Source organism: Amblyomma americanum, chromosome 3, assembly GCF_052857255.1.
Source record: "Amblyomma americanum isolate KBUSLIRL-KWMA chromosome 3, ASM5285725v1, whole genome shotgun sequence".
In the NCBI taxonomy this organism is placed as follows: domain Eukaryota; kingdom Metazoa; phylum Arthropoda; class Arachnida; order Ixodida; family Ixodidae; genus Amblyomma; species Amblyomma americanum.
Genome location: NC_135499.1, coordinates 136,223,355 through 136,239,313, shown reverse-complemented (window position 1 = coordinate 136,239,313; position 15,959 = coordinate 136,223,355). Strand labels below are relative to the sequence as shown.

General features: G+C 47.6%; 1 protein-coding gene across 3 annotated transcripts in view; it reads right to left on the bottom strand.

The window, feature by feature from the left end:
• Positions 1 to 12,864: 12,864 nt before the first annotated feature.
• The window catches only part of LOC144124950 (ADAMTS-like protein 5), a 144,910-nt gene continuing 141,815 nt past the window's right edge, over positions 12,865 to 15,959 (bottom strand). For all 3 annotated transcript variants that reach the window (XM_077657916.1, XM_077657914.1, XM_077657915.1), the window contains exon 14: positions 12,865 to 14,462. In XM_077657916.1, the coding sequence (XP_077514042.1) occupies positions 14,140 to 14,462 (323 nt within the window). In that variant the 3' untranslated portion in view covers positions 12,865 to 14,139. The remainder of the gene's footprint in view (positions 14,463 to 15,959) is intronic.

The following is a 15,959-nucleotide window of genomic DNA, read 5'->3' as shown; positions in this document are numbered from 1 at the left end:
CCTAAGTTTGTACGTCTCCTTCAATACACACAGTAGATAAGTGGGTCAAACGCCGGTTTCTGTAAGCGAGCGCTAACGACTTTCTTTGGGCCCGCATGAGCGAGCGCTTGCAAGGAAAGGCTGCGCTTCCAAGATTTGCAGCTCTTCCAGTGAAAGACTCGAGTTTCATGTTATTCCTTCAGCTTTCGTTGTGTAACTTGTTGATAGGCTCCACTTGAAGAATAAAGATTAGCGGTAGACAGAAAATTGCTCGGTAGAACGATGCTTCCTACGCCTTCTTCGATTGGAGCAAAAACAAAAGGAACCGTGGCCCCACGAGCATCGGTCGACGTTCGCGCTTGCGCACAACCCGAGCTGAATATGACCTTTCGAGTCATTTCGATCTGAGAGACGCCTCCGCACATTTCATGGGAGGAATAGCGTGCAATCGGCGCCTTCACAGAGTGCGACGACGCTCATCTCTGCTTGGTTTTTCTTCCTGAATGTCGCAACGGCGCGTCTGTATATAGACGGCGTTGCCATACGTCCACACATTTCTCGGCACCCATTGTCCATCAAATACAGACACGCCGGCTGGTGTGCCTATAGCGGGACACGCGCGCAGGGGGAAGCCGCGTAGTGCCGGCTTGCCAACTTTGAAGCAGCGTTCGTTGGCGCAGGGGTTCTCGGAACTAGGGTTATGCGTCGCGCGTCAGTTTCTCTCTCTTCGTCTCTCTCTCTCTTCTCGACGGTGCCGTGAGTGCGGTAGTGAAGCGAGGAGGGTGTGGAGAAGAGGGGGAGAGGGACGGGCCGGGGCGGGTTCCCAGCAGCGTGCATGCATGGGTAGGTCCGATCAATTACGGGAGTGCCATTAGGCAGACATGCGATGAACAAAACAGAACACAAAATAAAACTAAAACGAACGAGTCGACTAAGAATGAAACAAAAAACGAACAAAAGAAGGAAGGAAGGAAGAAGAAAGAGATTTGCCCGTCCTCGTCGTCGTGTGTCTGTTTATTCTCATGCGCGCAGCCGCGGCAGCGACCACGCTCTTGGCTTTTATGTCCGCGCTGTCCCTCGTCGCCGCTGCCACTGGCGCAGAGTCTGACTGTGGCTCGTCGCCGGGCTGCCGATGCGGTGGCCTTGTTTCGCGAAACCAAGAGGGAGAGCGGCGGACGGACAGTGGGCGATAACGCTCGCAGATGCATGCAACTAAAGGGAGCGGGAGAGCAGGGGGGAGAGGCAAGATAAACAACAGAGGCCCCGCCACAGAAAATAAAGCGCGACGAACAAAAAAAAAATAGACGCAGAAAAAGCTGCCAATGCAGAAATAGAGAGGGGGGGGGGGGGGGTGAAAGATGAAATAGGAAAATAGAAAGTGCATCTGTACGACACAACGTGCGCGCCATGAATAAGAGATGCGCACACGTTTTTGCGATCGCGATTAGCGGCATCTTTTGTCAGACGTGAGCTTTTATACGCGACGGTTTTCTTTCTCCGACCCGACTGGCGCTTCCCGCTGGGGGTTCAAGCAGGCGAGAATGGAATGCTAGCGGGGAAAGCGGTGATACAAAATATGAAGAGGAGTAATCGGATAAAGGGGGTGTAGGGTTGTTATACGCCGGTTACCTTTTTTTAACGTCGGCCGTCAGCAGTAGCTTGATACCTTTTAGCCTGACGCCTGGCATTCGCGTCTTTGCGTTTATGCGGGACGCATATTCAGCGGACGGCCGGAGTTGTTAGGTTTTCTTTTTTTTTTTTTTTGACTTCATCTGAGGCATAGCACGCTTCAGTCTCTCTGTTGTAGAGGCTCTGAGAAGCGAAGCGATTTTGTTGGCACGCGATGGATCACATATATCCGTTGATGGATCCTTTGTTTGGCATATTCAAAGCCAAAGATTTATTTTTTTAAAGAGTTTGTGGTGAAATGTTGAGAAGCTTCCAGGCGATGAGGCCACAAAATAAATTTGCAGTAACATCGGAATGTAGAAATATTCTCTAAGCTGTGCTCTTTCCTTTCTGTTAACAATTTTGTGTCAGATGCAAAGCTCATTGTAAGAGAATCTTATTCTAGTGGGCAAAAAAAAAAAAGAGAGCGGTTTAGTGAAAACTTTTTTTTGATGAGAAAGTGCGTTTCATGAAATGAGTGGCGTTTCGACGAAGCGGCCTTTTGTGACGTTAGAAAATATCTTTTCATCAGTTCCGTAAAATAATTTCCAAGCCTTGGCGAATAATAGAAAGGAATGGCATACTCTCATGAGATTATTGAAATCAGGATGCGCTGTAGGGCTGGTTTGTTCCTTTCAGAAACCCAAGCAGCACAGATAATCGGCCCAATATTGGAATATTATGGTATTACTCTGGTCCTTTGTAGGACCGGCTTTTGCCAATGTTTTGCCAATATTGGGCCGGTTACATGCGCTGTTTCTATATACCCTTCAATATAAGTGCAATTGACGCCGTGACGTCAATCGCACTTAAATGAGGATGATCAGACAAAAAAAAAAGAGGATTGTCTGCGTTTTTAATTTTTTTACGCCGTGTTTGATTCACGAGCGCTGTCTGCGTCATTTCTTTCATCGAATATTTTCACATTTTTTGAAAAATGAAAGCCTATTTCTCATTGCAATTGAGAAATGCTGTGCTCTTATGTGCTGTGCTCCGATCGGGTGCCGGAGCCCGCTATACTCGCTTTTTGGTTTGTGTTTTGTGCATTTTAAGAGCGTTAGCACTTACCACATACGTGTATCAAGGACGCGTTTGTCTGCGATGAAGGTCAAATTGGCCGAGGCAGTAACTACGCGACCAGTCTAATATCACATAGCAGCAGTGATCGCGTAGCGCCTCAATTGTTACTTACAGTTTCGATCCGTTATATATGTGCCAGTATAGCGGCCATCGAAGTCCGACCGTTAACCCCCCCCCCCCCCCCCCCCCCCCCCCCCGGGACCAGCATTTGTATAGAATTTGGAGGCCACCCGTTTGACGCAGAACGTTCGAAGTGTGTCAAATGACTTGGCATGTTCTTGAGGATAAAAATAGTAATTGAGATGAAGCTCAAAATATGTGTGGTATTCGCAACAACGACCTTTCCGCCTCCAAACCGTACACTCCGAGCACATTCAGGCGGCCATTACGACCGAACCGTTTGTTGCAGGGGGTTCCAGATAGTGTCAAACGATTCGTCGGGTTGTGATGCACACGTTTATAAAATTTGTTAACTGATATAACGAGGAGGTATACCGGATATAGCGAAGGTGGCTGTAAATCGCAATAGTAGTGCAAAATCTATGAGGTAGATGGCGCTGCTTGTGTCTTCCTAAGTCATGGCTAGGTGGCTTGAGCCACCGCCCGATTTAAAGGGGTCAGCCTTATCCATCCATCCATCCATCCATCCAATGGATGTTTGCGCAAAGGAAACATCCGCAGATGTCTAGATTTGGCCTTCTTCATGTTTGCTGAGCGCGCCGATATAAACACTTGAAGCTCCGGTAGCTAACGCTCTTAAGTCGAACAGCGAGGCAGTGTTGGCGGAGAATTTTTCTCTCCGCTTTTGCTTTGGTCTATGGGTTTCGCTCACAGATTATTTCTCTATCGCCTTGCCAGTTCAATTCTGCGTTGTCCTCATTGTTTTTGTTTCTATAATAGCGTTTGTACAATGATTTGTGTATGCTTTACCAGTAACAAAACCCTAGGGTTGTTCCTGGTCACCATAAACGAACACTGATTGACTGGTTGATTGATTCGTTGTTAAATAGGGCAAATGCAGTTCCATCGACGACCTCCTTTTGTCCGTGCCGCGTCTACGTCAATCGCGCACTCTGCGAATTCACAGTTCTTGCGCCACACAGGTAAAAAGCCGCCTCTACGAGCGAGCGGCACTCAGTGCCGGCACCAAATGGCCTGACGGCTGTCCCTTGACGGAAGAAATCGAAGCTGATCTCCGGCACTAAGTCACGCACGTGGCGTGTTCCGAAGTCTGCTGCGGCCGTATGCCTGCTGGCACGAGATGCCGTCAGTCGATAATCAACGCTATTAAAAGGGGCTTGTGTCCAGAGGGCTCGATTCGATGTCTGAGTATCCCAAGCAATTCGTACATTTAGTGTTTCTTGTTCACTGTAGCTAAACCTGCTTTTGTTTTCGTTGGAAGGTTACATTGCTTTCGTCGGCCTAATATCTGCGAACGTGCGTTTATTTATCTTACAGGTAAGTTCCGCAACCTAGGGAGGAGAATTTTTACTGTGCTTGGGCCTCGAAGCAGCTCAGTAGAGATGGATGCCGAGAGATGGCGAAGCACGTGTGGCGAAGAGCGGACGTCGTCTGCGTCTGCTGTGCCGGAAAAACGGTTGCTGTCCACTAAAAGATTAAGCATCGATTCTTCTGTGTAGCTTATATAAGAATCGACCCGACAAATGTACTCCGAAAAGAAGGAGTCAACAACGTTTTCTGCTTGTCATTATTACATTTTGCAGTCAAGGCTCTTTATGTATACAAGGTAATATGCTGTCGGCACCTAGTGGAAACTGAGCAGCCCACGCGCATAGCACTGTGCGGCTCAGTCGGCAGATGGCGCCCAAGTTACTGCGTTGGCGCAGTCAAAGGCGGATGTCTCCAGTTCAAAACGGTCAAGATGTTGCTATGTCTTTGGGTGATAATAAAATCAATATGGTGAGCTGGAAGCCGACGTCGGCCCACGTTAACTGCCCGCGTATTGAGTAGAATAGAAAAGCATGTACTCTTTGTCGAAAAAACAATACTTGCTGGAATTAAACGGGCAAAGGCTCCAATACTGTCCTTCATTTCTCCAACAGGCTGTATTTCATGATATGTACAATCTCCATGAAAGATGTAGAGATGCCTCGTGAATACACACATTTATGTTCACCAGAAAAGATGTTCATCATATCAGTCAATAACAGGTTCTGAAGAGAAGCAGAGAAAGTGGAGTTGAGATAGTCTTGGCAAATTGCAGCGCATCAACCTCATCGTCGGTACCTGAGAAACTGCAGTGTAGCCTGAGGCACCTCACAGTCCATCAGATGTCTGATGGCGTCCCTTCTGCGACAGCTGCTGACATCTCACTAACCACTATTACGTAGTAGTAGTCAGTGATCTGACAGCAGCTTAATGTAACACATTCAACGTAGCAGAAGCTGCGGAAAGGCCTTTCTTCACATCCATTTGGGGAATGGTACTCGACCGAATACTTTGGAATGAAACAGCAAAACAAAACAAGGCATTGCGATTTATGCAATGCTGTTATCCGGAGTAGTCCTTTCAAAATTGTGGAAAGGAAATATCTGGTTGGGTAGCTCAGGCTATGTTCTTATCACCGTTCGTATTAGCGCAATTAAAAAAGGAAAGCCGGAGAATTGTCTTAAGTCATAAGTAGTAAGGTGATTAACTAATATCTGATAATTAACTTTTTAAGTATCGCAGCTAGGCAACTGGTTGAAATTAGAGATTTGTAGCTGGTTGTTAGTAATAGCCATTGGAGTTTTTAGAATTTTGAAAACGCGATTATCCTCGGCGTTGTGGATCGAAAAAATATGGCTACATTATACCACAATACATGCGCTTTCGAAAAGCACGCAGGAAAAGCAACCTTTCCTGTGCACGCAACAAGTCAAAAAAGCCAAATTTTGTCGAGCTACCGCGCCAGAAGTGATCACGTTTTCGAAAATTTAAAAACTTATATGGCTACTAATAACGACCGGCTTCTAATCTCTAATTTCAACTATACGTACCTCTATTAGTTAAAAAATTAATTATTAAAATTGAGTTAACCAGCTTGCTACTTAAGACGATTAATCTGTTTTCTGGTGCCCGCCAACACTTGTAATACTATACTCGTACTCGCTCTTCGACCAGCAGTCGTCTTCAGTTCGCTGCTCCAGGTTCCCAGTGCCGCTGAGCCTTTCCTCGGCGGCGGGTTTCGCAGCAGCCGCCACAGACGGAGCGAGCCACATTCCTCCGCTGTCGTCATACTCTTCCATGACTCTTCCATGGTATCTACTGTCCAGATGGTTCCAGTTGTAACCAGCCTCCAGTTGCGCTTTCTTCTGCTCTCAACATACCATCCTCCTTCCATTGGTAACCCTTTTTCTTCCTTGGTGACCACCCTCCTTACGCATTCCACCACTCTAGACATACCCTACTCCTTCCACGGCCACCCCCCTCCGGGTTACTCCCCGAATCAGCTATGGCGCGTTCCTCTGCTTTTTACGGTAACCGTCCTGCTCCTTCTCCCACGGTAACCATTCGGAGGCAGCGATTCTCGGGTTGTGCATTCTCTCGCTCCCACAGTACCCTCACCTTTCCTCGGTAACCCTCTTCCATCTCATTCCTCGGTAACTACCTTCCGGCTCCGCGTTCCTCCGCTTTCGCTACAGCATCCTTCTTTCGTGGTAACGGCACTTCGCTTGTGTATTCCTCCGCACTCGCCATACTATTCTCATTCCACGGTAAACCTCCTCCTTCCTGCTCGTCGGTATCACCTTCCGGTTACGCCAACTGATACAATCACTGCTATCGGTGGTTACAGTGGAAGCTACGGTACATTCATCCGCTCTAGCCATACCTTCCTTTTGCGTTAACCCTAGTTCTCCTTCTCCCACGGTAACCTCTCGGAGGATACCATCCTCAGGTTGTGCATTCCATCACTCCTGCCATACCCTCATCATTCCTCGGTAACACTCTTCCATCTCCTCCCTTGGTTACCACATTCCGGTTACGCATTTCTCCGCTCTCGTCATGTTCTCCTTCTTCGGTAACCCTACTCCTCCTTCTCCCACGGTGACCACTAAGAGGCAACCATCCACAGGTTGTGCATTCCACCATTCCCGCCATACCCTCATCCTTTCTCGGTGACCCTCTTCCATCTCCTGCTTTGCTTACCACCTTCCAGTTACGCATTTCTCCGCTCCCGCCATACTCTCCTTCTGCAGTAACTCTACTCCTCCTTCTCCCACGGTAACCACTAAGAGGCAACCATCCTCAGGTTGTGCATTCCACCATTTTCGCCATGCCCTCATCCTTCCTCGGTAACCCTCTTCCATCTCCTCGCTTGGTTACCACCTTCCGGTTACGCATTTCTCCGCTCTCGTCATACTTTGCGTCTGCGGTAACCCTACTCCTCCTTCTCCCACGGTAACCACTAAGAGGCAACCATCCTCAAGTTGTGCATTCCATCACTCCCGCCATGCCGTCATCCTTCCTTTTTAACCCTCTTCCATCTACTCGCTTGGTTACCACCTTCCGGTTATGCATTCCTCCGCTCTCTCCATACTCTACTTCTGCGGTAACCGTACTTCTCCTTCTCTGACGGTAAGCACTAAGAGGCAACCGTCGTCAGGTTGTGCATTCCACCACTCCTGCCATGCCCTCATCCTTCCTCGGTTACCCTCTTCCATCTGCTCGCTTGGTTACCGCCTTCCGGTTACGCATTTCTCCGCTCTCTCAATACTCTCCTGGTGCGGTAACCCTACTCCTCCTTCTCCCACGGTAACCACTAAGAGGCAACCATCCTCAGGTTGTGCATTCCACCACTCTCGTCACACCCTCCTCCTTCATCGGTAAACCTCTTCCATCTTCTTCCTTGGTTACAACCTTCCCAAAAGGGTACCCATTCCTGCGCTCTCGCTACACCATCCTTTCATGGTAACTACACTTTGGTTGTATATTCCTCTGCACTCGCCATACTCTTCCCTGTCCATGGTAACTCTCCTACTTCATGCTTGTCGTTACCACCCTTAGGTTACGACAACTGATACTGCTGCTGCTACGACGCTCAACGCAGGGAACGAGCGTTAACAACCGTCGCTTCAAAAAAGAAATGAGGCAGTAACTAACGATGTTGGCACGCGTGGCGCAGGTCGCCTTTACACGATGGCAACTAATTTCAGCGACGCGTGTTAGGTAAAGGCGGTGACTTGTGGAACACGTGGTACATGGTTCAGAGACCTCGAATCTTGCTCGCGAGGTCGCCGCGTGCGAACGACACGGGCTGCAATTCGCTGGCATGGAGACTTGTGTGGGACTGAATAGGGAAAGGGTTGAGGGATTGAATATTAGCGATACGTGAGGTGAAGCGACAGTGTTTCGAATTAGCTCATAGAGGTGAACCATTGGGGTGGGAGGGGTCTAAACGGAGGCGAGACTTTTAAGGACGAGGAAGGAGTGACGAGAGTATTTATCTCGACTTTACAAAGGTTGTATCGTTCAGGTATGGCAGTAAACCTCTGCTGCGCAAGAGGGAACGTACTTTTTTGCTCTATCAGATAATAGAGCTTAATTGCTGCCATTTTTCACTAGATTCTGCTTCCTTTCAGTCTGGGGAACTCACACGGCTGAGTATAATTGAAAAATATCTTAAATGAGGCTTAGGTACTGAAATAAGCGCAATGTTTATGCTATGCTGCCCAAATCGCGACACTCATCAGGAGCTAACGCCATATGCTGTGTGTGATGCACATTCGTTTATTATATTTACTGCACATCACATGTTTCACACGCGGCGCACGAAGAACTGCAATCTTCGAGTTTCGCAATTTAAGCTGCATAGCGTAATTTAACGGGCACACACAGTATGTATAATATGAATGTACTACATGTATTCAATTTTCCTAATTCCACATTTTGCCCAGAGGCACTCAGTGCGTCGTCATCTCCTTCCACCACTATGTTGTTTCGGCTTTCTTTGCACAGTCAATGAAGGGTGCTTAGCGCTTCGCTTTACACGCAGCGTGTCTTCTGTTGCCGCAACTGGAACGTCAGCAATGAGAAGAACCGCTTTCTCCACCTACGCCGGATACTAGGAACGCGGAACATGCAGGCGCAAGTGGTTTTTCTTCACATGAAGCTTCCGCAGCGCATGAACATGAACTGAGACCATTGCTAAACGCGAGCCGTCGTCTAAAAGAAGCGCGTAACCCGCGCTCTGACGCGCACTGTCCTCTCGCCATGAGCGACGCCAGATCCACAGGCGCCGTGTGAAACGAGTAGTCACGTGATCTTGTGAGAACCACGAGTGGCTACTTTGGGGACGTGAAGAAACAGTTCGCGCAGCAAAATTTTATTGCGACTGAAGCAAATTGTTATGATTGCTATCTTTGCGAAAAAAAACCCACAAAACTATAAGATTGCGCCTCTTCCGGAGAAAGCTCACTGGTCTGCATCAACTCTGCTTGTGATGAATGGAATGTTATGACAGTTTCGAAATAAGTTAGTTTTATGTCTCGACTAGGCTAATCAGGGCAGGCAATGTTTTTTTTTTTTTACTGTTATGTTCGTTGTGCTGTGCATGCAGCCATGCAAGTACGTTGTTTTATTTCCTGGCTTACAGGACACACTTTCAAGAAAAGAAAGCACAGCGGCTGATTATACCAGAAGTTAGCAAAACTGTTATGTATGAAAAAGCAGCGCAGGCCCCTGGCGCAAGCAAAGCGCGATGGTGGCGAAGTGTTGTGCCGCGAAATTTAAATCGTAATCGGCATTTGGCAGAGAGTCCATGACCCACAAAGTGCTGCATTACTCCGCTATCCAATTACAAAACTAAACCAAAACAGCACTGCAATATTTGATTCTGCTTAAAGAGCCTGAGATATCCGAATTATTGCTCATACAATTTCGTCCTGTGGTTAGTGTTTATCTAGGTAGCAAAAAAAGCTTTAACCCTGTAACTCCCGGCATTGCATACATGATACAGAGCGTAAAAATGTGAATAATTTTAATTTCTGCCCACGTATCTGCTTTTGACTGCTAACATACTTAAAGTAACGCTCTTCCCCAACACATTTATGAACGCAAGGTCAAAGTGTAAGCTGCGAGAGATGCAGGAAGCCAGCGAAAAGATAAATGCTTGCAAAAGCTAGCCCTAACGCAAAGCAGCCTAAAATTTATGCGGTGAAATGCTGCATTCACAGATGCATAGAGAAGTTTTGAATTTTGTATTTCAATTCCTGCATGCACCTGCGTGTTAGCGCATGGTTTTATGATCATTATAACACTCACATATTATAAAATTAGCTCCCATCAACTACTATGTATTTTTTCTTAACAAACCTGTTTGTTTACATTTTTGCGATCAAGGATCCACCAATGATGAAGTCATGGAAATTCATTACTCTAATCTGAAGTTTTAAATACACGAGAAAAATGGGTTAACAAAGAACTGTTCCCTTGTCCCGAAGGAACCGTGTGTAGTGACCGTGAATGTGATTGGATCCTACATGCAGACTTTATTCGTACCCAGCTATAATCTTTGTTTCAGATGTAGACTAGAGCTGTAGACAAGGACAAATAACAGCTGCAGCGTTTGCGCATAGTTGTTTTTGATATGCGAGAAACCTGATCTCGACATTATGGGTTTCATAAAGGAAATGCGGGGTTGGTAAATAAAGATAAGTTATCGGCTTTTCACTTCCTCCCCCGGAAGCCAGCATCGCACGACTTAAGCCTATGGCCAACCTTTTTGCTTTTCTTTACCGCATCCAGTGAAATGGGAAAGTGCTTAGTATAGAAGCGAGAAGAAGGTGTACAGAGGCAGCTTAAGCAACCGCTCCAAAGGCACAGTTTTCACGTTCATCAACCTAAAGGCACATTGTGCATGAAAAACAGCGTGCTATATGAACTTTGCACAAAGTAAGTCCACTCGTTGGAGACTAGGAATAGTATTGCCATAATTAGGGTCACAAAATGAGGCCATTAATACAGGAGGAGGTTGGCGATCAAGGCCCGACGTGTAGCGACGAAATACTTACCAACATCGTTAGCCAGTGCGAACAGAGGCCACTTAGCGCCTGGACGTTCTGCGACTGGAGTATGATTTCATATTCAAAAGCAATTTCGGGTCAACCGACTGCTCAAGCACTGTGGCCTACGTTGCTGCTTTTTACAGAATCTGTGAAGTTTCAATAAAGCGGACTCAAGCGACAACACGGGATTAGCGATTTGCTAGTAGGTGCTCCTTTAGAGAAGCAACAGGTAAGGGGCAGTGGAAAATCGGGATTGGCTGCGTGGTAAGGCGCAGGGTGCTCGGTGTTCCCTCGCGAAGCCTGTAGGAAGCGCGGTCTTCAGAACAACGTGTGAGCTTCCGCACAGTCAAGGCTTTAATGTTGCCGCAGGCGTAGCCCTCGCGCGTTGGCTAAGCTCTCTTGGACGCATAGATCGTTAACTGCGTCCTAGGCTTAGCGCTCGCGTTTCGGGTTTGCCGTAGAGCTAGCTCTCCGTATTTTCACGCACATTAGGCGCCCCAGTTAACGAAAACTGCCACCTAAAGTTGGGGATCTGGGTCTTATGTGAATTTCGGGTAGATGATCGGCTTAACAGCAACGATTATCGTTTCTTTCGGATCGTCCACCGCCTTCGATGCACATTTCTGCCAATTGATAGTTGACGCGCAGAGGTTAGTCGCTCTGGTCACGGTGCCGAAATGCTTCAAAAAGCGCGTCACTAGCAGTAAGGTGAGTGGATCCGAGGACAAAATATTTGACAACGAAGATGAAGCTCTTCAAAGCCGCAACGGAAGCGATGACTGAATGTGGTCCTGGATTGAGAATTCCGCGACAAAATTGTACTTTTCCTGTAAATAAATTTGCAGATTTATGCAGACAATGTACGACTGTGCAATATGCATAGATATCGTTTCATCGGGCAGTTGCACGGGTAATAGATTTTTTTTCGTTCTCACAAAAATTCATATTTCGGTACCACATAATATGCGCGAGTATAAAGCTTGTCACGAACGGTGCCCACGGTGAGTTGCGCTCGGCGGCCACTTTCTTCCGGTCGGCGTCGGGTCATGGTGAACGGTGCCCTTTGCACGCTTCCCCCTCATTTTTGTATACGTGTACTTGCCTGTTGCGGAACTTGGAATATTTAGTCGCCAAAACTCCGCTTTCAATGAAAGTGATCGTTGTCATTATTTCGCTGTAATCTATAGACACAAGCCAACTTCAGTTTCTCCCGAGTGTTGCTTTAAGGTTGGCAGCAACAGATTTTGTGATCTGCGATGTTAATAGCAGCTGAAAGAGGCCGTTTACATTCCTGCAGTACGTTCTATTCAGTGCACTCTTACTTTGGCCTTCTGTACTATATCTTAGAGTGAGTATTATACTGTAGAGTTGCATTTTACAGTTGAACGGCGTAACGAAGTAGAAGGCGCCGGACGATCACTTAATTATAACCGTAGATTCGTTATGGCCCGTGTTATCAGATTCCAAGGAAAATAGTCATTCCTTGGTTATATCCATTATTTCTTTACAAAGCCCTTCGTTATAACGAGCTTCCCCGTTACTTTTTTTTTAAACGTGTCTGGTTTTTCTCGTGAGGGTAAGAATGTGGCTACTCGTGCGAATAGCATGATTTAGCGCCTCCGTGAGTGGTGCTGTCACCCTGCGGTCTTGCTCGTGCTGAGGAGATCGTACGTCGGAGGATCCAAGTGTTGGTCGCCCGAACTCCGAGTCAATGGAAAGTGACCCCAGTACCAAGGCTTATTTACTCGCCCCGAATCCCCACCGTGCCTTTGGAGCGACGCTGAAGCGTATGTCCACCACTTTGTATTTCCTGCACTAGGACCAACCAGAATCCGGCGCCTGGCAGCACTGGATCTTGTATGACCGTGCGGCGGGCTGTGTTGCGTTGACAGAGGGGCCCAATCATCATCCCCTTCTGAAGTTGTAGCAAAACGGTTTATACCAAAATGCATATAACGAAGGGATGGCTACTCACATTGGAAGCTCGGTCAACACAGGCTATAACGAAGCTGCGGCTATAGCGAAGTAGTCGTTGGACCCTTTGAACTTCGTTATAAAAAGGTTCAAGTGCAGCATTAAAAAAACAGCGGGTCAACGGCAACATTCAGTGTCCAACCAAACCAAATGAATTGAGACCAAGAACGATAGGAGTTTTTTTTCTGAAAAAGGAAGGCGCTTTTTTTTCACAAACGCGTGTACTCTTTGTACAAGGAGTGGCGAACAACAAACACCATCACGCGCACAATTTTCAATAATAAGGAGGGTGTAGAAGAATAGAAAGGTATCAAAACATTTCCTTGAAAAGGGACATTATATAATGCTAAGCAACGAGATCAATAAATAATGAGAAATGTTGAAGGAAGAACTAGCGTTCGCTTCCTGATAGACCAGGTACACAAAAAGACTACAAACATCTGTAATGCCGGCACATAAATGTGCGTGAAAAAATGTTTTTGTCACATCACGAACGGTGCTAGGTAGGTCAACACAATAGTACACAAAAAGAGGAATGGAAGAATAGCAGTTCGAAGTTTTCAACATCGTAAACGCCTGCTCTGCGTGAGGAGGACCTTCTTAACACTAGATAACACTAGAGCCTTGTGAACTTTGTGAGAAAAATATATCTTTGGTGTAATGACAAAGATGTGAAGAAAAAAACCCCAGTATAAGGTTTCTATCCATACCGAACACCATTCTCAGGGAAGGCGTAATGCCTCATAACGAAAGCGCTGACGGGGACAATACCACCTGGAGTCACAATTGCAACGACTGACTGAAGAAAATGAAAGTATTAATACTCAACGCGAGCCTTACCCACGGGTGGCGTCAAAAGAAACATTTTGCTGGAGGCTCTTTCGCCAACGATTGTCAGCCAGCAAAGAAATATGTGACGAATCATTCACACGTCAAGGAAACGTCACAAAGCGTAATGGGAGAGCGGTGCAATATTAGGCCATGAAAGAACGCATGTTCCCGCTCTCGCCCCCTTGTCATAAGTCGATGTTCGGTTGAGTTGTCGATGCTGTAATAACGTGCCATAACAGTTTCTTTTAACGCCTCGTACAACGCATCGCACTTCTTGCAGCCAGCTTGTTCAACCGGGCTCGCCAGTCGGTCTTCAGATCTCCACTTTGCGCTCTGCTGACACACTTAGAGGCTTCAGTCGAAGACCTCCCCGTTCACACATGTTTTGTGCTACAGCTCGCAATCACACCGTCTCGTCACTTCGTGCTTACAGTATGTACAGAGAGTTTCGGCAGTTCCTTCGTCGCTTCTTCACTCAAAGTCCACACCTGGTCGGTCGTCGCTAACCGGTTACTTCGACATGTTTTCGACTTCACACACGCCAACACACACATGCACACCGCGCAAATCGCGTTGCGACGAAACAGTGGCCTCGTCGCGTTCACGTGGTCGAGTTGCATTTGCGGCCCTGTAGTTTGCGCAGCCTGGTCAGCTGGCGACGCCGGCGGTCCGTGAAGCGGCGCACGAACGACTTGGAGTCGACGACCAGCTTGGACTCCTTGTTGGCGAAGTTGCGCTGCTCGCGCGCCATGACCACGTACTCTCGTCCCACACGCAGCCTCGGGCACGCGCAGCGGCGGTCGGGCGCCCACAGGTACTCGCGCTGCTGCAGGTCCAGCAGGTTGCGGTAGGACTCGGAGATGGCCACGTCGTAGCGCAGCGACCCTTCCACGACCTCCACCGACAGCACGGTGGCCTGGATCACTGCGTGAGAGTTGCCAGAGAGAGAGAGGGAATTAGTCTTTAACGAAGCGCCAGACATGTGGGCAGGAAACCAGCAGTGTTCGAACAAACCCAATTAAACCGGTGCGTTCTGGTACGTGTGGGGAAGCAGTGTCGGTGGATTCCGGCCATTTCACCCGCGTCTCAGGACTGCCTGAAAGTAAATACGGTGCGGAGGCAGCTTGGCCAAGCAAAGTCTTGGCAAACGTGTTTTGGTCTGCACGAGGTTGTGTAAGAGACCAACTTTTCGAGCATGTCACCCCAGAGAAACAGAACATGATGTCAGCAGGAAGTGTGCCCAGTGAAAAACCAGTGGGTGCCCGGTGTCATTGAGGATAGAATCCCACGCCTTTCGCATGCGAGGAGGGTGCTCAAGCCAAAAGGCGGCCGCTGCGGTGTTCGAAAAGAGATCTGGGATGAGGGTGGTTTGGACGTCGGCGCAGTGCCAGAATTATGTAGGCTAAAGTTTAATTTCATTGCGACGAAGTCGAAGGGGGCCCGCGATGTGTTCGTTGCAGCTCGTTGCTATGTTACAGCCGTATGTGACCTTGGCCGCACCTTCCGCATTGCCATCTGGCTTCCTGTCCCCATGTAGACCGAGAACAACGTAGCTGGCATTTAGCCTGTCGTTTATCTGTTATTCGACCCGTCAAAAAGCGTCCGGAGCGCCCCCGATGCGGCCGAATGTAGGTACACGAACAGAATATGTCAGCCTCGTCCACTTTTTTTGTTCCAGGCTGCCTAAAAACGCTACTTAAATGAATAATGTAACTGAGGACAGGGTGAGGCCTATGCATATTATTAAGTCCTATTTTTTTTCGGAGTGAGACAAATACGGGTCATGGTAAACGAGGGCGTGCCGTGCAGGTCCCGTCTGCATTCCATTTTGGTTTGCTTCCTTACATGACGCATTATCACGCAATTTATAGCACTTCTCCACATGACAGAAATGTTTAGACCGAAGGCTAGTGAAAAATTTCATTTGATTATTGGATAAAGGCACCTTTAACTGTTTCGAAGGTGAATAATATCTGCTGTTTGTTTCTTTCAAACCACGGGTGATTGCGCTAGTGAGTGACTACTTAATTTTATAGACTATAGAGAATATAAGAATTTACAGAATATAGATTAATAGATTAAGGACAGCGTACTTGGAGCTGCGTCAAAGTTCTTAGCTAGCCGACACTTTGTAGCCGATGCAACTGCAGTGATCATTGTCGCGTTCTTGTAAATGGAAATCGTCTTGTACTCCCGTTTTCTACAGCTGTCACTAATCTTGGCGATGTGAAATGAGCAGGGCATCGATAACGTCACGCATGTCTAGCAGACTGTCAAACCGTGAAACCATGTGACCACGCAGCGGAAACCGAAACCAAACAGCACGTGACATCTGAGAAGCACAGAGCTAGTAACGGGTCATGAGCAACGAAGAGGTTGGAGAACGGGGGCAGTTCGAAGGCCTTGGCGACTCTCAGGAGC